Source organism: Propithecus coquereli, unplaced genomic scaffold, assembly GCF_000956105.1.
Source record: "Propithecus coquereli isolate 6110/MARCELLA unplaced genomic scaffold, Pcoq_1.0 Scaffold720, whole genome shotgun sequence".
Lineage (NCBI taxonomy): Eukaryota > Metazoa > Chordata > Mammalia > Primates > Indriidae > Propithecus > Propithecus coquereli.
Genome location: NW_012153286.1, coordinates 685,579 through 708,807, shown reverse-complemented (window position 1 = coordinate 708,807; position 23,229 = coordinate 685,579). Strand labels below are relative to the sequence as shown.

General features: G+C 41.6%; 1 protein-coding gene across 1 annotated transcript in view; it reads right to left on the bottom strand.

The window, feature by feature from the left end:
* Positions 1-20,407, bottom strand: part of MPP1 (membrane protein, palmitoylated 1, 55kDa) — a 31,537-nt gene extending 11,130 nt beyond the window's left edge. Inside the window, exons 1-5 of the mRNA XM_012661590.1 lie at positions 20,174-20,407; positions 7,034-7,177; positions 6,727-6,805; positions 5,630-5,715; positions 1,787-1,855 (exon numbers count right to left, since the gene is read on the bottom strand). Of these exons, the coding sequence (XP_012517044.1) occupies positions 1,787-1,855; positions 5,630-5,715; positions 6,727-6,805; positions 7,034-7,177; positions 20,174-20,275 (480 nt within the window). The 5' untranslated portion in view covers positions 20,276-20,407. The remainder of the gene's footprint in view (positions 1-1,786; positions 1,856-5,629; positions 5,716-6,726; positions 6,806-7,033; positions 7,178-20,173) is intronic.
* Between the last annotated feature and the right edge of the window lie 2,822 nt (positions 20,408-23,229).

Here is a 23,229-nt window from a genome sequence, read left to right as displayed (position 1 = left end):
AGACTCTGTCTCAAAAAAAAAAATCCTAAACAAAATATTAAGCAAATCAAATACAGTTATATATAAAAAGGGTGATAAATCATGACCGAACAGAATCTATTAATAGTTCAGCAACACAAGAAGGCTTACCACCTGAAGGCAATAAATTCACATTAAAAGAAAAATAGAGAAAAATCATACGATCTTCTTAACAGATATACAAAAAACATTTGATAACATTTAAAACCCATTCAAGATTAAAATTCTGAGCAAACTTGGAATAGAAGGGAGCTTGTTTACCTAACCCTAACCCACAAAATCCTACAGCCAACATCATACTTTACAGTGAAATATTAAAAGCTTTCCCTTTAAAATTGAGAAATAGAGAAAGATGTCTGCTATCACTACTTCTATTGGGATATTATGAAGATGTCTATTCTCCCCAAATTGACATGTAGGCTTAACACAGGGTTAAACAAATAGTCCAATGGAAAAGAAGAAAGAGTTCAAAAATATACCTACATATATTACTTATGACAAAAGTGATGATGCAGTACAATAGGAACAGGATGCTTATTTCAATAAATGATGCTGGATCAATTGATACCCATATGGAAAAACTGGATTTGTGACTTCTTACCTTACAGTATATACAAAAATCAATTCCAGATGGGTTGGAGATCCAAATGTGAAAAAGAAAACAAGTAAAATTTTAGAAGAAAACATAGGAGAGAATATCATCTTTACCCTGCAGTAAGCAAAAAATTTTTTAACAGGACATAAAAAGCACTAATCATAAAAGGAAAAAAGTGGTAGATGGTATTTCATTAAAATAAAGAGTTTCTATTCATTAACTGTACCATGAAGAAAATGAGAAGATAAGCCACAGAGGAAGAGAACATACTTGGGATACATATGACAGAGTACTCTTACCAGAATATATTTGAACTGATATTTTATAAAAGAGGATATCCAAGTGGGAAAAACATATATAAAAAGGAGTTTACTCTCATTAGTCATCAGAGAAGCACAAATTAAAATCACAATGTTATACCACCACCAGAATGGCCAAAATGAAAAAAAAAAAAAGCCAGATGATATTCTAAGTATTGGAGAGGACTTTCTTTAAACTTCTTCCATATTCACTTGCCAAGGCCCTGTCCAAGCTATTCCTCCATCAGCTGAAGAACTGGGAATATGCCATTTCTCTTTGTATCGCCTCCATGTTCTAGCACAGTAATTTATACATGGTGGACCCTCGATAGATTTTGAATAAGTGCTCAAAAGACTCTATCTTTTCTTTCTTTACTTTGGCACTATAAATCACTGCGCTTTATGATTACTATTTTTTAAAATATCTGCCAATTTCCTTGGCGAAAATTAGTATCTCATGAATATTTTAATTTGTATTTCTTTGATGACATGTAAGATTGGATATTTTTTCATAAGTTCAATGCTGATTTGTAGTTTTTCTTCTGTGAATGATCTCTTCATTCCCTTTGCCCATTTTCCTCTTGGAGTTGTACTGATTCTTTGCCATCTGTAGAATAAGATTACCCTTTCCTCTCGGACCACTCACAAAGGATCGCTGTCTTTTGCCTCAATAAAAGAGGAATGAGTGACTGTATTTTAGTTCAGAGAGCAACAGGCAGGGTATAATGGGACCTTGAGCCAAGCAGTTACACACTTATGAGATATTTAGAACTTACAGTTAGACTCACATCACTTATAATGAAATCTCTAAGAATATAAGACAACATGGCCTGAATCCTGCCATCATCACAACAGAGAAAATGGTGCCACCCACCTGTAGTGCAGGAAGACGACTTTGCTGGTTGGGAATTACTTTTAATGAGATTATTCCTTTTGTTTCTTTCTATTAAAAAAGAAAGGGGAAATAAAATCGTAAGGAAAACCAACTTGGATGATTTGAGGTTTCATAAAATTATTTCCCCCTCAAAGCCCCAGGTTTTTTCCCCAACAGCTATCTTTGCATTTTGAGATTTTATAGAGCAATTTTTGCTTTAATATAAAAGTGTATTGCCCCATAAACTAGCATAACAATATGATATGCTAATTCTATAATCCTGTCTTCATTTATGAGCCAGAATACTTCCATAGAGAAACCTTCTTCCTAATTCACTGTCTGGTTACCCAGTGGTACAGTTCATATAGGAAAGAAAGGATAAATGCTTTCTCTTTATTTACCTGTTTTCAAGGAAAAGAATTGGTTCCTTCAGATGTTCTCATTAGCTCATATATAAACATGTAAATATAAATATAAAAATACAAGTAACCTACTTCAGACCTTTTATTATTTTTTATTTATTTATTTTGAGACAGAGTCTCACTCTGTGGCCTGGGCTAGAGTACCATGGCGTCAGCCTAGCTCACAGCAACCTCAAACTCCTGGGCTCAAGCAATCCTTCTGCCTCAGCCTCCCGAGTAGCTGGGACTACAGGAATGCGCTACCATACCCGGCTAATTTTTTCTATACGTATTTGTAGTTGTCCAGCTAATTTCTTTCTATTTTTTTTAGTAGAGACGGGGTCTCGCTCTTGCTCAGGCTGGTCTCGAATTCCTGAGCTCAAACGATCCACCCACCTCGGCCTCCCAGAGTGCTAGGATTACAGGCGTGAGCCACTGCGCCCCGCCTAGACCTATCTTTTAAAAAACTCCTTTGCCTTTCACATTCATCCAGATTCCTGTCCAATCTATTTGTATTGTTTATTTCCTTTCTTCTTCTCACTCTGGGTTTCATTTGTTCTTTTTCTAGTTTCTTAAGGTGGAAGCTGAGGACACTGATTTGAGACCTTTCTTATTTTCTAATATAGACATTAAGTGCTGTGAAATCCCCCCTTGGAACTGCTTTAGTGGCATTACACAAATTCTGAATGTGTTTCCATTTATATTCACCTTAAGATACTTTCTAATTTTCCTTGTAATTTCTTCTGTGACCTATGGATTATTTAGAAGTGTTCTCTTTAATTTCCAAATATTTAGGGATTTTCCAGGTATCTTTCTGGTTTTAATTTCTAATTTAATTTCATCGTGGTCAGACGACACACTTTGTATGATCTGAATCTTTTTAAATCTGTTGAGACTTGTTCTGTGACCTAGCATGTGATCTCTCCTGGAGGATATTCCTTGTATACTCTAGAGCTGTGGTCCCCAAACTCCGGTACTGGTCCGCGGACTGTTAGGGACCGGCCACAGAGCTCTGCTGCCCTCTCCCTGCCCTGCCACCCCCCGCGTCCGTGGAAAAATTTTCTTCCATGAAACTTAGGAAAGGGGGTGCATGTGCCAGGGGGGACACACAGCAGGAGGTGCTGGCAGGCCAGCAAGAGTATTTACAGCCGCTCCCCATAACTCACATCACTTCCTGAGCCTCTCCTCCCCCTTCACACCTGTCCACGGGAAACTAGTCCCTGGTGCCAAAAAGGTTGGGGACCACTACTCTAGGAGAATGTATTTTCTGCTGTTGGTGGGTTGAGTGTTCTCTATATGTCTGTTAGGTCAAGTTGGCTGATAGTGTCATTTGAGTCTTTTACATCCTCACTGATGTTCTGGGATACTTGTTCTGCCAGTTATTAAGAGAGGGGTACTGAAATCTAGAACTGTAATTGTGGATTTAGCTTCTCCTTGAAATTCTACCAGTTTTTATTTCAAGTATTTTGTCATTAGGTGCAGGAACATTTAGCATTTGGGTTGTTTCAAGAAGCAGGGCAAATCTGGTCCCTGTTATTATATCTTGGTCAGAAGCAGAAGTCTAAGTGTGGACTTTTGATTAAAGCAATCCCAGGTCTATCCTTAAATGGCCATGTGACTGTGGGCAAGTTTCAAAACTCTCCAAGGTTCAGTTTCCTCATCTCTATCTCAAGTAAAAAACCACCTTCTGGTTCAATTAGAGAGTGTACATAATAGACCTAATTCAATATCCCTTGAATCTTTGAACTACTTCCTCTATTGTGGTATTTCTCAAATTTTAACATGCATACGAATCATCTGAGACTCTTGTTAAAATGCAGATTCTGATTCAGGAGATCTAGGGCATAGATCTAAGATTTTTGCATCTCTTACAAACCCTAGGCAATGCTGATGCTGCTGGTCCAGGGATAATACTTTTGTGTAACAAGACCCAAGCAGTGATTCTCAAAGTGTGGTCCCTGGACCAGTAGCATCAGCACCATCTGGGACTTGTTAGAGATGCAAATTCTTGAGCCCTTCCACTAGACTGGCTGAATCATACACTCTGGGTGGGGCTGGGAGGCAGGCAGCTGTGGTTTAACAAGCCCTCCAGGTGATTCTTATTCACACTAAAGTTTTGAGAACCACTGCTCTACAGCCTGCCCTGAAATTTCCTAGATCGCAACCTCATTTATTGTAGGCCCTCACTGAGTTCCCTGGGGGTGAGAGTGCTGCTTCCACCAGAAAGGAATGTGTCTCCTCAAGTGCCATGACCTGACCCTAAAGGACCTGGTAGAGTTGCAGATCCAAGTGGTATTAAACCCTACAGCCAGGCCCTGGTGTTGCTCTTGAGTCACATCTGCCTGGTGTCTACAGGAGATAGATAAAGAATGCCGTTAATGCTGCCCAGAGGCTTTCAGGTTTCTAACCTTGCTCTGAGTTGGGCAGTTAATGCCTCCAATTTGTCCTTTCCTCTCTGTTGTTCTATACGGTCATCAAAAGCAGCTGGCCTATACTACAATCATTGTATGCCTCACTGCTGCCATAGTAACCAAGGGCAATAGCCACTTGATCTCCCATCACTTCATTCTCCACTTGTCCTCCATTCCATGACACCACAAGTAATAACCCAAATGGCCATTGCATGCTGTGGCTTACCAGTGTACCATCTCCTCCAGCAAGAAGGTTATTTTCATATACTCATCTATAAGCAGCCCAATCTTAGAATCCCATTTTTAGGGTCTGTTTGTTGAGGGTATTCCTGGTACTAATTACTCAGGATCCCAGTAAGATATAGATGGCACATTCAAAAAGGGTGTTTGAAGAGAATTTAATGAAGGAACTATTCACAACAAGGGATCCATCAAGGAAGGGTTTGAAACACTCCAAGATCTGCAACTGGGAGAAGCCATTACCACTGCTAGGCCTGAAAGAGTGGCCACCAGAACCCACTGAAAACTGTACCTGTAACAAGAGAGGGTCTGGCCTTCAGCAAATAGCTATAATATATATATTTATCACAATGCCTGGCACCTAATAAATAGGTGCTTGACAAAATATCAATTGGATCTAAGGAGCATATCCAACTTTTCATTTATAATATTTCATTCACGCCTCATAATAAGTCTCTGAGGAAATGAAGACTTAGAGAAGTTAATTTACCTGCTTGAAATCACAGAGCTAAAATAAAGTAGAGCCAGGATTCCAAGCTGCCATTAAAGACCAAGGCCTTCTGACTCCCAGTCCAATGTTCTTTACATCCCACCAGATTGATGCTTTGGGTTATTTGCCCTGCTTTGGAATTTTACTAAATTAAACCAGAGAATTGTCATTTCTTACATAGAATAAAGATTAGCAGTGATAAGAGCTGCCTCAATAGGGTACGAATACTTTGACAGAAAAATGTGTATCAACACTTCACGGACACAATGGAAGATCTTTATCTAGCATAGAAAATACCTACCATTGCCTTTTGCAGCTGATCTACTGAATGATTAGTCACATTTGTGCCATTGATCTCTAGGATCTCATCCCCCACGTGAAGTGAGCCTGCCATGAAATGAAAAATCAATCCACGAAAGTATAAAAGACCACACAAGAGCTGTCATTACAACTCAAGATACCCAGTGTTTCGAGCATGTTATAAAATAGATTATGTAAAGTACACAGGATTGAAAACATTCAACCATGAGAGATGGGAATGTCCTTTTGAATCCCTTGATTCAGTTCGAGACTATCTCACCCTCCTTGACCTCCAACAGCACAATAAAAGCGCCTGGAACTGGAGTGGCTACTGACTCCAGGAGACTATGACACATATGCACATACTAAAAAGAATAACAAAGCAAGGCAAAGAACTCAGTACTCCTCATTCACCAGCAAGTTCAATATTTCTTTGTTGTTTAGCTAAAACCCCAACATGCTATCACATGGTAAAGTTAATCAATATTTAGATTCTATGTAAAGAGCAGCTACCAATGTTTGTGTCACCTTGGATACAAAAAAAAAGTCTTAATTAAACATAAAAGGGTAGGAGTTAATGGAGTAGGAAAACTACTTCCTTTTGAGTAGCCATAACCCCAACACTAGGAAAAGTCTCAGGCAGGGTTCAAAGTGTATGTGAATCAGGTGGCCAAATACAGGCTACCATCACCTGCTAAGAACATGCTGTATTTTAGTGTATTATTCTGTTCTCTCATCACTCCCCAAAGTAGGTTTTACTAAATGATGCATCTGAAAATTGATGGCAGTTTAACATTAAGGAAATGCAATAGTTAATCATAATTATTTGTTTAATGTCTGTTTTCTCAGTTAAACTGTTAGCTCCAGGAGGGTAGAAATGGTCTGTTCTCTTCACTGCTGTATACGCAAAGTCTTAATTAGTGGCATGTGGTAATTGTTCACAGATGAACTAACTAGAAGAATATCAGTATAAATACGTGCAAAAGAAGGCTCAGAGGGAGAGAGGGTGATACTGGCAATTCCTACGGAGATCTTATCATGCACACGGAGTGATTAATCCCTGAATAAAACATGACCTAGGACCTCCCCCCAGAATACCTTGTCTATGAATCATGCCGCCATGAAGAATTCTGGCCACTGTACAGGACTGTTTTTCATTCAGCTTCAGAGTGATTCCCTGAAATAAAGGCAATGACACAATAAGTTTTATATTAAGCTCTTTCTGGGGTTATTTTTTAACACAATTTAAGATGATTTCTCAGGAAAAATATTTTTGATCCATATCCAGCATAGTCCTCAACTAGAACGGGCATGAAGCCTGCTCTAAGAAGGACTTGAGCGGGGGACACCCGGTGACTCTCGGTATAGAGAATAAGTGGTGGGTAACAATATTACAAGGAATTACCATGGGCTCCTCTGTGACTTTCTCAAACTGTATGAGTCGCACTTTCCGCACTTCCTGCCCCTTGGCCTGGGCAGGGCTACCTGGGGCAGCAGAACCATTGGTGTACATGTCCTCAGTTACAGCATTCAACTGGTGCGATACAGCCTGGCAAGTCCAAACAAGAGAGCAACAGGTGAAATAAGGACCAAAGGCCCACAGCCAGTCCATAATCTGTAACTGTAAATTCCAAAAGGCTCCAAAAACTTATTTCATAAATTTGGCTTCCAATCTCATTTGAATGGATATGAAGCTGTTTGTAAGCTTTACTCATCCAACTTAATAAACATGTTTATCTAGATTGCTGCAGAAATGTTATAACAAAATTTGAAAAATTCTGAATTCTAAAGTATCTCAGGCCCCAAGGGTTTCTGGTAAGTGGTTGTGTACCTGTATGGTGCACACACTACAGCAAAGATCCAGGGTGTGTCTAAATTAATTTATGATGAGAGGAGGCAGAAGGGGACAACTACAAAGGGAGAAGAAAGCACAGATGACAACAGCCATTCCTGTTCCAAACAATGAGCACCTCTCTGGTGACAGGCATACTGGTGAGCACAAGACCTCTTCTCCTCTTTACTTCCTCAGGCAACCTGATGCTCTAGGACACACAGCAGTAAAAGTAATTCAGGTTAGCATTAGTTTCTCATAGATCATAAGATGAGCTTGTATCTGGAGAATGAGGCACTTAGTACTAGGCCTTGGACCATGATGATAACAATAATATTGCCCGGAACCAAGTGGCCACCTCCAGATGAGATCACCACTACCCCTCCCACCATCCCAGGATGGCATTGCCACTGTGGCCCCTTCCCCTAATCTCGAACACAGCAAAGTTGAATGACTTACAATACTAGAGAGCAATACCTCTTTACTATAAATCTGAAGTAATTTAAGGCACTGTGGCAGTGTAACAGAAAGACCAATGTAACAGAATAGAAACTGCAGAAACAGACCCATACATATATGCTCAGCTGATTGATGATAAAGGTGACCCTGCAGTGCAGTGGGGAAGGTCTGCATAATAAACAGTGCTGGGCTGATCAGATAAGCACATGGAAAAAATGAATCTTGACCTCATTTTATATACAAAAACCAATTCCAGATGAATTATAGACCCAAATGTGAAAGGTAAAACAACCAAGCTTTGAGAAGAAAACACAGGACATTGGAGTAGGCAAAAATGTCACATAAAAGGTCCTAAGTATCAAAGAAAAACTAAAAAGATAAATACTTAAAATTAAGAAGTTTATTCAATAAAAAACTCCACTGAGGTAGGCAAAGGTTTAGTAGACAAGACACAGGGAATAATAATCATAAAAGCAAACAATTGACTTCATCAAACTAAAAAATTCTCATCAAAAGATACATAAAAAACTGGAAATGTATGGCACGGCCTGAGAGTAAAAATTTGCAATACCTACATATGACAAAGGACTTGTAATCCAGCACATATAAAGAACTCTTACAACTCAATAACAAGATGACAAACAACTCACCAAAAGATGGACAAAAGATTTGAACAGACTCTTTACCAAATAAGATATGAAAAAGTGCCCAGCATCACTGTAATCAGGGAAATGCAAATTAAAACCACAACAGGATACCACTACACACCCACTAGGGTGGCAAAAATGAAAAAGACAGATGATATCAGGTGTTGGGACTCTGATACACTGCTGGTGGGAATGTTAAATGGTGCAGCCATTGTGGAAAGGAGTTTGGCAATTTCTTATATAAAGTTATGGCCCAGAAATTCCACTCCTAGGGATTCACCCAAGAGAAAAGAAAACATGTGTCCACATAAATACTTGTACACCAATGTTCATAGCAGCTTTATGTTCATAATAGCTAAAAATGGAAGTAACTCAGGTGTTCATCCACAGAAGAATGCACAAACCAACTGTAGTGCTTCCATACGATACAACATTACTCAGCTATGGAAAGGATCAAACTGCTAATATAGGCAACAGTATGGATGAATCTCAGAAACATTATATTGAGTGAAAGAGTACATAGCATATGATATGATTTATATGAGGTTTTAGAACAAGCAAAACTATTGTAAAAAAAGAAATTAAAACAGTGGTTGCCTCTGATGGGAAGGGGAAGGGACTAGCTGGGAAGAACTTTCTGGGATGCTGGTAATGTTCTGTATTATCATGGGAGGTTGGATTACACAGGTGTATGCATTTGTTAAAACTCATCCAAACATGTGACACTTGTGCATTGCACTGTACGTAAATTTTACCTCAAAATAAAAAAAGAACTGCAAACACATACTGAACTCCTCTAGCCAATGATATGCATGCTGAAGCTTTTAGGGGTGAAGTGCTCTGATATCTGCAACTTATTTTGAAATGCCAAAAAAAAAATGGTAGCTAGATGGATGTTTTTTGGATAGATATGTGATAAAGTAAACATGGCAACATGTGAATTGTAGAATCTAGGAGGTGTGGCTATATGGGTGTTACTATAAAATTCTTTCATCTTTTCAGTAAGTTTGAAAGTTTTCAAACAAAATATTGGGGGGAAATGTCATTAAGAGAATAAAAAGGCAAGCCATGGAATGGGGAGCTGACACTCTCCTACTATGCAAGTGGGCATGCAAGCTGAGGAAATCGCACTGGGGTCTCTACTAATGTGGCCACAACCCAGCCATTCCATTCCCACTCAACAGAGACAGATAGCCATGTGTACCCAAAATGTGGACAGAATGTCAGCACAGCCAGCACTCTTTTTAAAAATATTATAAAATTTAATTTTTGAGTCATTTGAGAATAATCTGAAGACATCATTCTCCTTTACCCATAAATGCTTCTGTGTGTTTTTTAAGAAGAAAGCATTCTCAAAACTGAAAATTTAACATTAAGACAATGCTATCATTTGGTCCTCAGTTCACATGTAAATTTCACCAACCATCCCCATAATGTTCTTTATAGCTACATAGTTTTTCCCCAGACCAGAATCCAATCTAGGATCATGCAGTTTTCACATCTTTATAGTACTCCTTAATTTGGAAAAGTTCCTCAGCCTTTCCTTGTCTTTGATTACCTCAACATTTTTGAAGACGACACACCTGTTGTTTTGTAGATGTCTGTCAGTTTGGGTTTGCTTGGTGTTTTCTCATGATTAGACTGAGGTTATGCATTTTGGGCAGGAATCCCAGGGAAGTATATGCCTTTCTCAGAGCAACAGTATTCTTAAAAGCTCAAACTTGGAAATGCCTCTAAAGTCCATGAACAGTAGAATGGATATGCTGTGGCACAGCCATCCAATGGATACTGCACACCAATGGATAACCACTCTCTTCTCCTTGAAACACGACTTCTTACTTTCTTTTGCTGGTTCTTTCTCATCTTATTGACCTATTAATGTTGAAGCAGCCCAGGGCTTGGGATAAGAGCTATCACAATGGGGAACTACAAGTGTAAACCTCTGAAAATGCTCCCTGCCCACCCCAGATAAAATATTAAAACAAAAACCATATGGCCAGCTGGAGGAGGAAGAGCTTGGTTTATGGAAGGGTAAAGGTTTGGGTACAAGCTGAAAATAGATGGCAGCTGCATCCCAGCCACACCAGGGTTGACCCTCAAAGACAATGGGGAGGGAGAATCTTCCCCATAGGCAGAGTGGTGAGAAGTGTACCTCATCACCACTTTGTGAGGAAGTAAAAGTGACCCCAGGTGGGATTATATGTATTCCTGAGCAATTCCCACTGGCCTACCCAAGGGCCTAGAGGGAAAAGGACTAGAAGATAGGAGATAAGGAAGTCTAGGGTAGGGGCTTGTGGATAGACATATATGTCTCATAACACAGGGAGTGTTCTTCATAAAATCATAAAAAATAACATTTTAACTTTAATTTATTGCATCCTTTCTAAGGGGTCAGTAGAAATTCTTATAAAATGGTGAGGCTTGAAGTAGTATTAGTTATTGGATGATCTCAAAGGAGGGAAGGACTCAGAAAGATAAACTGTCTCATCTAGCAACTAGAACTTCAAAAAACACACATGACACCAAGTCATATGGCATTGCTGTTATAACAAAACTGTCTAAGATAGGGTTATATTTAGAAAATTGACCTTGCTATCTGGGAGCACAGAACTTCACATAACTCCAAGGTACTCTACAGTAGATGATTCAATGATACAGTTAACGTTCAGTATGGGAATGTGAGATATACTTAGAATCCTTAAGGATATTGCTCAAGAAAATGTTTAGCATTCAAAGTTTCATGCATTCCTTCATTTTTATGTTCCAATGATTAATTTCTATTAAGGCAATTGAAAGCCTATTATTCCTAAAAGCTCTGCAAAGGACAATGCTTTCAAGGCAGGAAGAAAAAAGAAGGACCAGGCCAGGCCAGCAGCATCTATCCCAGAACGTGGCCATCCCAAGCTACAAAAGGGGATGGGAAAGTAAGAATTTAGTTGGGCATCTTATCATCCAAACAAGATTAGGGATCTGTCAGTGAGAAGTGGGATGTTGGGTCGGCAACCTGTTATAATAATATCAAAACCATTTACTAATTTCCACTTTTTAGAATCTACCTGTAGACAAGTCATGAAATAATTAAAGAACAGACCGTAAATATCAGAACCATGATACATGATAGAAGTTGAGAGGTAAAAAAAGGAGAAAAGAAATGAAAGGAATGGGAGTCAAAAGGTAGGATCTAAATTAGTTGGACAATAAATGAAGGAATTAATGTATAATTTAAAGTTCCAAGGTAACCAACAAAGCAGAAGTTGCAAACTGATGGCCCACAAATATGTTCTTCAAAGTATCACCTGTCGTGACCTGAGACCATATGGCTGAAACTCTGCCACAGATCAATTTGAAGGCCATGAAATCAAGTATCTAAGTAGATTAAAGAAAACTGGAAGAAAATCAGCATTGAGTTGGGAGGAAGAATTCCTTTTCTCAAATTAACCATCTGTACTGTCTGTTTTTACCCATGCATGTATTATCAGCAGAATGGAGAGAATGAAGAATTCAAGGACCACTGATTGAATGATTGCTGTGAAAAAATGATGAGCCTGAATCCCAAATTTCTGGCTTCAAAGTGTGAGATGAAACTCAGGGGCTGGGCGCAGTGGCTCACGCCTGTAATCCTAGCACTCTGGGAGGCTCATGCCTGTAATCTTAGCATTCTGGGAGGCTGAGGCAGGAGGATTGCTTGAGCTCAGGAGTTCAAGACCAGGCTGAGCAACAGCAAGACCCATCTCTACTAAAAATAGAAAAATTAGCCGGGTGTGGTGGTGCACACCTGTAGTCCTGGCTACTTGGGAGACTGAGGCAGGAGGATCGCTTGAGCCGAGGAATTGGAGGTTGCTGTGAGCTAGGCTGATGCCACGGCACTTTAACCCAGGCAACAGAGTGAGACTCTGTCTCAAAAAAAAAAAAAAAAAAAAAAAAAACTTGGGACTTTCCTTCACTCTGACTTACAAATCTCTTATTACTAGTAATTGTGGGGTTGAGAAAACTGAAGACCAAACTCAGAAGTGAATTCTGTGAGTTTATCAGCATTTATGTGTCTTGGTTACTATAGTAATATATAGGTGGTTATAAAGTCTGTGAACATAGATCATATTATTTTATCTTTTGCTGTAATGTACCATCAGTGAACCATTTATGATGATTCCAGGTTTGGTGGACCCTTGCATGTTCTAAAGAATGACGATTAAAGTCTTAGTCCACTGAATACAAAATGACCTTTGAAAGGAAGGAGAAATCTACATGCAATATCATCAAGTGTTCATAGTGTACCTAGAAGAGGAAGATAAACTGGCACCCTTACGTCATGTTTTTCTTATTCAGCTTTATTACAATGATTGCTTTTTAACATGTCAGCCTTTAAATTAAAGACTCAGCAAAGCTTACCAGAGGTAAAACACATTCTAGCCAGAAAAGTTCAAGAGTTGCTATCCCAAAGATTGGTCTTTCAAATGTGCTTATCCATCAAGACATTCCCCTTTGCGATGACTATGACTAAGAGTCACTATCACACTTACCCAGAAGTTGCGAATGATGACTAAGAAAAACGGAAACCTCCAACATGGTAATTAAAGAACCAGCTCGCAATACTAAGGCTTCTAAAAGCAAAGCACAATTTTCTCTACCATGAACTTGTCCCTGAGTCACCCTATCTTCCTGAGACTCTGAGAATGGGAGGTCCAGCTTCTCTGCAACTTCACCTTATAGAAACTCCCTCACCTAGCCCCCATATCTCCTCATTACAGGTATATCAGGAGCAAGGATATGCAGACATACACTTGTACTTGAGGCCACCATGTGACATGAGTAATGTTGAACAAGTAATGAAGGACAAAGACACTAGATTCTATTTCACAGAGGTCACTTTACAACCTCCACACTGTCCCCTCATCTCCAGTGGACGCGAGAGGCCACAGGGCTATGGTGGGCCTACCCCTTACCAGTGAAAAGGCAGGGTGGAAGTGGCCTGGTTAAAGATGACTGCTGAGATTCATGAGGAATCAGGGAGTAAACAGCCACCCACAACTCCATGTCTGGCCTTTGTTCTCCAGACTCTGGCCTTTAATCATACAAAGTGCTGGAGTGGCAATGTCTGCTGCTCTGAAATCCCCTTCGGAGGAAACATCTGCTGCAGGGTTCAAAGGGCAGAGGCAGTTAGTTGCTCAAAGGAAGTTGGAATTAAAAAAGAGATGAAAAAGAAACTTGGTGGGTGGTGGGGGCGAATAGAGCAAGGGCAACTAAACAACTAGATTAAGAGTAAGTGACAGTGAATGTGGGAAAGAACAAACATTTGTTCAGCCTTCTGTTAGGCTCTTTGCCAACTGCTCCCACATAGAGACTTAGGGAAGGCCCAGTCCAAGAAGGCAAGCTGACTCCAAAGACCCTGGGAACTGCCCAGCAACACTTGCCAGCCTGCCTCTGGACCTAGGTGCCCACAAACACCCACTCTTTGCATGGACAATATCCTATTCCACTCTGGGAAAAACCAATAGAAACTGTGAGAAAGCCAAGAATTTCCAAGGTATTAGAAAGAGATTAACACTGCTTAACCACAAATAACAAGAACAAGGGAGAGAGGAAGGCCTAAGAGCCAGGATTTTCTGGCAGATACTGTCTTAAAATCACACATTAAGTAGGTGCTTTGTTTCTCGGGCAGTAAATCCCTCTGAGAACACATACATCAATCCAAAGGCCAAGTCTCTAAAGATCCTTTTCCAACATGCTTTATCTACCCAATGCACTCTGGACACACACACAAAGCGTTCTCCTTCTATTGAGGAAAAACAGGAAACGCAAGTAGTACCATTCTACATAGAAGAAACACAGGATTGCAAATCTAGATACCTGGTGCCGAGTCCCTGCACTACCATTAAACCAGTGCTAGGACAGGGTATAAATAATACCACTCATTAAATTAAATTCTCATCCCCATTTGGTGATCAATATTTGAAGGCACAAAATGGTTTAGAGGCTGGGCATGGTGGCTTACTTCTGTAATCCTAGCACTTTAGGAGGCCAAGGTGGAAGTGCAGGAGTTTGAGACCAGCCTGGGCAACATAGTGAGACCCCATCTCTTAAAAGAAAAAAGAAAGAAAGAAGGAAAAATTAGCTGGGTGTGGTGGTGCACACCTGTAGTCCCAGCTACTCAGGAGGCTGAGGCAGGAGGATCCCTTGAGCTCAGAAGTTCGAGACCAGCCAGAGCAAGAGCGAGACCCCGTCTCCACTAAAAATAGAAAAATTAGCCAGGTGTGGTCACGCGTGCCTGTATTCCCAGCTACTCGGGAGGCTGAGGCAGGAGGATCGCTTGAGCCCAGGAGTTTGAGGCTGTAGTGAGCTATGATGATGTCACTGTACTTGAGCCCAGGCAACAGAGAGAGACCTTGTCTAAAAAAAAAAGAAATGGTTTAGAAACCTGTCTAAGCTTAAACGACTAGTAAGTCTCAGATTTCAGAAGTTAAACTATGAGTATGGACTTCGGAATTTGTGAGGGTTCAAGGAGAGAATGCAGGTGCAGTGCTTCCCGAAGTGCACAGTACAGAGGTGGCCTTAATGTTAGGGGTAAAAAGGAGCATCTGAGGATGCAGAGATGTTAACACAAATTAACTCCATCAACAAAATATGGGAGAAATGGTACCAGTTCAGGGGTGGGCCTGTCGTAACTACAGGGCAGCTCTCTGCTCCTAAGTTATATCCACACCAAGGGGCCCCCTGCCCACCTTGCACAGGACAGGACTCCCACTGTCCCCACTGTCTGGCCCCTTCCTCTGCTTCACCTTACCTCAGGAACTTATCACCCCAACGTTATAGTAAGTAATGTCTCATTTATTCTGTCTCCTCCTCTGGAGTGTGAATGTCAGGAGAGCTTTTCTTTTGCATTCAGAAATGTGAAAGCCAGCTGATTCCACAGCTTGGACCACCTGAGCTTCCTTGGAGCTAGACTACCCAAGAGGGGTAGTATTCACCTAATGAAGGTTTATGGAGGTGTTTGGGATACAGCAAAGCTGGCATTGTAGTGGCAGATAGAGCTACTAAACAATACCCATTGGTTAGAATATTCGAAGATGACAATAGGTGCTACGGAGGAAAATAAAGCAGAAAAAGCATTGCAAGGGAGGGTAACTTTTGAACAAAAACCTATTATATGTTTTGCTCATAGATATTTCTTTATACAAAGGAAAAAAGAAAAAGTGAAAAATCAGAAAAGAAAACTGCATGTTACTAAAGTTGTATACTGGTTCCCTAATTCAGGGCTTTACTTCCTCTTCCTCATCTCTGACATCACTTCCCATCCCCCCAGCCAACTTTGGAAACACGGGTATTTATTCTTGCCTTTTTACACTCCACACTCAGAGTCCTTTTTTAGCTACATTGAAAGGTTAGAGCAATTCACTGCTTAGGGAAAAAATTTCTGCATCAGTGAAATGTCAACTGATTTCATCTCCCCTCCTGGCAATGTCTCAAGGCATTTGTGATTGTCATAACTGGTGAAAGGACAGTACTTTTCATGACAAACAACTATCATTCCCAAAATGTCCACAGTGCCCAGGATGAGACATCCTGATTTAAAGGAATTGATCTTGACCTGAAGTATCTGTTCCTGACATTCTACTTTGGTGTCTTGTCTAGGGAGAACAAATTAGTTAAAAAGAATAGAACTTACATGACAAAATTCTAATCTATTTAGCTCCCAGTGGCCCACAATAAAACCAGATTGCTACCTGCAAAGTATATGAAGTTCTCTTAATTTTGAAAAAAGGCATGAATTGCCTGGAAGTGAAGGACAGGGGAGGTAGACTGGCTGAGACCACACCGCACACTGGAAAAATTGGGGAGAAGACTAAATAATTTGAAAATTACACTTTATTTTCAAGTACAGGTTCTATGAAAAGAAAAGCCTTGAACAGAAACATTCCCTCCTTAAATGAAACAACCAGATCCAAGTCTGGAACAAAAGTTCTTCCTCAGGCAAAATCATAAATAATCAGGACTCAACACACACTCAACACATCCCAGAATGTGCCGCACTCAGCATGAACCTTGGTGTCTTTGCACAGGCTGTTCCCTCTGCCTGGAGTGCTATTTGTCAATTACATCCTAGACACTGCAAAATGCAGGATGCAACAGTGCTAGGTGCCCCTCACTGCTTCACAACACTCTCTATCTGCCTCTATCATAACACCACACTGCCACTGCATGTGTTTATGCATTTGTGTCCTCCCTGATTTGCTTCTTAGCCCCAGCACCAGGCTCATAGTAGGAGTCACAGTGAACGATCAGCAGTGTGGAGTAATGCTGCATCTAATGGCCTAAGAATCAAAAGTTTTCTTAGTGGAAACTCACCTGGAGCCTGACTTATTTGTTATGTTATTTTTTGATGTGGGATAGGCCCAAGTGAATTTTCAGGGACTCTCAATCTATCGCTTCAGGTCACGAAAAAATGCTCCTTCAAACAGGCCTGAGGAGAGAAGCCGTATGAGGAATTTCACAACCAATTTTATGTACATTAATGGATACTACTATAAAGAAGAAAGAGCTTATAAAATTAGTTTCTCCAAGGAAGGAGATATACTTAAATATGGGACACAAGCTACATTCGAACTTATTACAAAATTATCTTTGGACAATACTTTTATTTTTACTTTTTTTTTGTTTTGAAAGGATAATATACTCTCAAAGTTGGTAGAGAGTGGACTGCTCCAATAAACAACAGCCTGGACAATACTTTTTCAATATTAAATGTGGGCCGGGTGTGGTGGCTCAGGCCTGTAATCCTAGCACTGCAGGCGGCCAAGGCAGGAGGGTCCCTTGAGCTCAGGAGTTTGAGCCCAGGTAAAGGCAACAGAGCGAGACTCGGTCTCAAAATAAATAAATAAATGTGGACTAGGATTTGAAGGGAAATTTTGTGTTTTCAATATTTAGTACTTTTTCATAAAGTGATACTTTTAAATGAAGTTTTTAGCAAAATAATTTTATGATTTCTATTGAGGCCAATAACTTCCTCGCAGGTTTCCTTGCGTCTAATCTTGCCATTGTATGAAAACTTTTTGACTGCTACTACTGGGCAGACAACTCTTAAGGAGAGGTTGGGCCATTCCCCTGCATGTCCCGGTGTGGTTCAAGGTGCTTCACAAGCACTAACTCATGTAAACATCACCACAACCCTCTGAACATGCCAATTTTATAGAGACAAGAAACCTAAGGCACAGAGAGCTTCAGCAGTTTGCCCAAGGCCATACAACAAGTGAAAGGCACAGCCTAGTATTGCAACAAAGACTGGTAAGAGCCCCAAAGGGAAGGTGAACCTCAAGAAATAAGAATCTGCAGGTTAGTGGGGTACAGCCATCCCTTATCATGTGAAGATTCTCCATCAGATGTTCACCTCGACAGGTCTGAATGCTATTTCATTTAGGGATTTAGCAAGTTTTCTTATTCTATCTTCTTCAAATCCTTTAATAAAACCAAAACAAACTATAATAGCTAACTGATGGATTGTTTCCAATATTATGGCATAAACTCACAGCCCCACAAAAACTGCTATTTACTCAGAGGGTGTGCCCACAATATAACTCTGGTAGTGACAGGGCCTCTTTTCAAGTAGGCACACAGTCTTTCCAGCATGCCCATAAGGGAGCAGACAGGTTTATACAAAATCAGGTTGTGCTGAATGAAAGAAGCAGCCAGTCACAAAATATTACATACCCTATGATTCTACTTATATAAAATTCTAGAAAAGGCAAATCTATAGTGATAGATCAGTGGTTGACAGGCTTCAGGTGGGGGAAAGAGATTGACCGCAAAGGGCGAGGAGGGAATTTTCTGGAATGTTGCAAATGTTTGCTCTTTATCACAATTGTGGTGGTGGTTACATGACTCTATACATTTGTCAAATCTTACCAAACTGCACAATTAAAATTCATGATTCTATGATATGCCAATCATACCTCAATAAAATTGCCAAAAATAAGTTCAAATAAAGAGATTTTTTTTTAACAGTTAAGGCTCAGCCATGTAAGCACTGATTGTGGGGAAGAAAAAAAAATCACACGTCCAAGCTCATGGGCAATCAGGTAGCTTTAGACTCTGTTTCTCTCCTAGTGCCCATTCCAATTTTGTCTTGTCATTTGTATAACAATAGCGTCTTCCATGCCTGTTCATTTCTGCACTCATTTAAGCCCAGGCTGTTGAAGTCATGATTTGAAATGACAGGTGTGATTACCTCACTCTGAGTGGTATACGAAGGAGAGGCAATGTGGTGAAGCAGAAAGTACACTGATCTTTGACTCTGCAGATACAAAATCTAGCTCAGTTCTGATGTCCATCAGTTGTTTCCCTGAGCTAATGCCACCCAGCCCAAAGAAGTCTACAGCTCTCCTATTTGCTTTACCTTGCAGATCTTCAGTTTCCTCATCTGTGAAATTAGAGGATTATTCTAAATCCTTAATGTCAATCTCTTTAGTCATTTATTAATTCAGAAAATATTTCTGAGGAGCCCCTTACTGGGTACTTAAAATAAAGGAGTATGAAACAGCCCTGCCCTGGAAGACCTTGCAGTCTAGGAAAGAGATTCCTGCTGTCACTTCTGAGCCTGGGTCTTCTAAGGCAGCATAGCTTCTGCCTGGCACGCTTTCTCTTTCTTTTCTTTTTTTCTTCCTTCCTTTCTTTTCTTTCTCTCTCTCTCTCTCCTCTGTCAACATTCACTGCTTGGTACCTGGCCACCATGCTGTGAGGAAGACTAAGCCATATGGAGAGGCTGCTGGTTGATCTTCTGGGTAATGGCTCCAAATGAGAGCCAGCATCAACCTCCACATAAGTGAGCATCCCTGTGGTGTGACCCTGAGTGAGAAACCCTGAGTGACAACCACCTTGCTAGGGTCAGTCCACACTGAGAAGTATAAGAAATAACATGAAAATGCTCAGTGTTGTAAACCACTGAGATTGGGAGAGAATTACTAGGCATCAACAGATAACCATAACCTACTCTCAGGTCATCTTTGAGAACAGAGGTTAATAGCTGTTTACTGGCCATCACTGGAATCTGGAGGGCAGAGTTACCTCCAAAATCCCTGGATTCCTTTCTCCAACAACAAATACACACAGGCCACCCCATCTGCACCATAGCACAAGGGGACCTGCTTAAACGCAGAGGGACAGTGAGGAGCTCTTTACAACCTGAAGTTGGCTTTTACAACCTCGTCTGCTGACCCAAACACAAGCACTTCAACAACAACCAGGCAGACCTACTCCTGGATGTATGTTCCTTAAAGTGTTTCTGTTATTCCGACTTCCGTCTATGAGGAAGTTTTCCTTGACCTTAATAAGGTCCGGGCCGCGGCCTCTCAAGATTTCCACTTAGAAGGGTTGCTCGGGGCAACAATTCACGGCACCAGGGGCCCGGCACGAATCAGGCCGCGAGCTCACCGGGTCCCCACCCCGCTGGTGGCAGCGGCCTCCACCCACCCCTTGGGCAGGACCCCCAAGGACAGGGCCCCCGGAAACATACCCCCCCAGGGGATAGGGCCGCGGACCGGGAAAGTCCCGGGGTGGATGAAGGGGCCTGGAGCCGAGCCCCGGCCCAGCACCCTGGGGACCTGCCAGGCCCGCTCACCTCCTGCCGACTACGCTTCTGCAGCAAATGCTCCAGGTAGAGGTCAGAAAGCGCCGTGCGCATGCTGCCCCCACCCTCGCCCTCGCTCGCCTTGAGCGTCATCTCGCAGCAGCTGAGATACCGGGACTCAGGACCGGGCAGCACTGGGAATGTGAGGGCCCAGGGCCTGCGGGGCGGCGGGGACGCAGAGCGGCTGGGCCAGTCACCGCCCCACAGCAGGCGCGCTGGGCGGGCATGGGCGGAGCTCCGCCCGCGCCCCCGCCCACTGCCGCCCCGCCCCGCCCATGGGCTCGCCTACGCCCAGACTCTGCGGCGCCCAGCGCTGGGGAAGCTGCCCTTCAGGGCCAGAAGGAGGCGTATCTCTAGCCTAGCCTCGTGGGCCCAAGGTGGTAGCGTGGGCTGAATCCCAGAAGGACAAGAACTGGGAGGGGGCCAAATTCGTGGGGGCGACAGGGAGACGCCCAGCGGCTGCAGTGGCCACCCCTTCACTCCACCTGGGCTGCGCTAGCTTCTAGTTGATGCGACCCCTGGAGCGGTTCGTGTACTTAGGAAAACAGGGGAAGTCGGAATCATCCGGCTTAACCGGAGCTTGAAAAATGTTGGAGATTCCAGGCCCTACCAACAAATCAATGGGGACACAGTAGACCAGTGCACTCTTTGAGATTTGGACATTGCGAAAATGCCTTTAAGGCTCCTGTGCTGCTTGCTAGTACCCTGTCATTTACATTACTGCATGTTGTTCAACGATGAAGGACCTTACTGCCTTCAAGAGCAAACTGTTTTTACTTAGGCCAAATCTCCTGCTGTTAACGCCACAAAACTTTTAGGGATCAGTGAAAGCAGACATTCCTTGCAAATCCTAGAGGAAGATTTCTTAGTATCCTAATGCCTTGAGAGCGATAAAATATCAGTCACAGTGATGGAAGTCTTTCTGATGCAAACAAACATTTACTGTGCTTACAGAGCTCCTGGCCCCCTTACCACAAGCTAGTAGCCTTACAGTATTAGAAGCAGTTCATTACTCCATGGAATCTTATTCTGGCCTTCCTCAAAGCTCTCTGGAAGGAGCTCATAACCAAGAGGGGAAAATCCAAGGGCAGGAGTTTAGAGCTGCATGGCCCAGTTTCCTCTGCTAAAAGCTGAGCTCACATGATTGGTTGTTTCCTTCCCCAAGATCACTCTAAAGGAATGAGGTGGGGGAATGGGGGAGAAAGAGAGGTAGAGAGAGAGAGAGAGATTAAGAGAGTGTGATATTAGTTCAGGGATGGACTAATTGAGCAATGGCATAGAATAGAGAACTCAGAAACACACCTGTGAATGTATAGAACTGTGGTATATGATATAAGTGGCAGAAGTGGCAGGTTAGGTAAGTAAAGAGGGATTTTTCATTAACTGATGCTGGAGAATGATTATTTATATTGGAAAAGTTGAAACTGGAGCCCTCCTTCATGCGATATTGAAAACAATAAGAATCTATTCCAGATGGATTAAAGACTTAAATGTCAAAAACGCACCTTTAAAGCTCTTGACAGAAAACACAGGCAAAGAACTTTTAGATTGGAATAAAGATTTCTTAAGCAATGCAGACAAACCATTGACTATAAAATAGAATAACGATAAGCGTGATTTTATTAAGAACTTTTATTTATCAAAAGACACCGTAAAGGGCAAAAAAGACAAGCTGTCTCAATAAATAAGTAAATAAATAGACATTTCACAGATGGAGAAACACATATGGCCAATGAACATACGAAGAGATATTTGACCTCATTAGTGATGAAGGAACTACAAATCAAGACTACAATTAAATATCAGTGTACACCCATTCAGTTGTCAAAAATTAAAAAGTCTAACAGTATCGGGTGTTGGAGAAGATGTGAATCTATGTAATTTCTTCAATCTTGCCAGTGGGAGTCTAAGCTGGTACTACTAGTTAGAAAACAGTTTTCCATTATCTCTTAAAGTTGAACATACATCTACCCTCTGAGCCAGCAATTCTACTCCTAGAGGGAACAACTATCCCCAATTTGGTCTGTAACCTTCCAAGCCTTCGTCTATGCATCTTCAAAATAGTCATGACTAGAATTGCCTTGTTTGTCCAGGTAGAGAAACCATAGTATGTATGGCCTTGCTCCAATTTATACCACTCCCGTATTTTCTCAGACTTATCTACTTACCAGGCCCTCAGTCACGTGATCAATGGAAATCCCCCAACTACCATTGCCATTGTCACATCTCCTAACACTTCTGACTCCTTCAGACTCTTCCAAAAGTGAGGGCCAGGTTCTGGAATGACCTCTATCATGTCCACTGCAGCAGGAGCTTCTGTACTCAAGTTCATTCTGACCGGATCCCTGGTGCGATTAGCCCGCCAGCAGGTTTTTGTCTCATTTCTCTCATTGCTGTGGTTCCATACAGCCTGCCTGGAAGCATCCGGGAAGACTGAGAAAAAAGCTGTATTTTCTTGAGTAGCAGTGGCAAGCTCAGGAGCACACGAAATTATATTTTCTTTTCAGCTTTCTCTGCCTCACTCTTACACTCATGAGATTACGTTTTTCAGTAAAGCTTTAGCACATATGTTTCGCTTCAGGCTGTGTTTTCTAGTGAACCCCAGCTAAGAAAACAGTTGTAAGAAATGGGGTTGCCTTAGAAAACAGACCTTTGGGATAGGACTTGGGGGAGGGAGAAGCAGTTCCACTAGGGACACAATAAAGGTTCCACTAAACTGGAAGCTGTGACCACTACTTGGCTATTTTATCTTCCTTATGCTAATGGCCAGCAAATCAATGCTGAATACCATGAGGACCTAGGGTTGCTACTACACAGTGGGGTCAGGGATAAGTATGTCTGGAACTTGGGATCACTTGGGTGTCCCGTTAGTGTTTCCATGCCCAATGAAAACTTTAAATGGGATAATGCAGTAACCACAGCCCAACACGGGCAAGGCAATTAAGAGCTCAGACCTATCAAAGATGAAGACTGGAGTCACCCCGGTGGACTGGCAACATAGTCCATCAAAGGGCTGGTTTTATTTATTTTATTTATTTATTTATTTT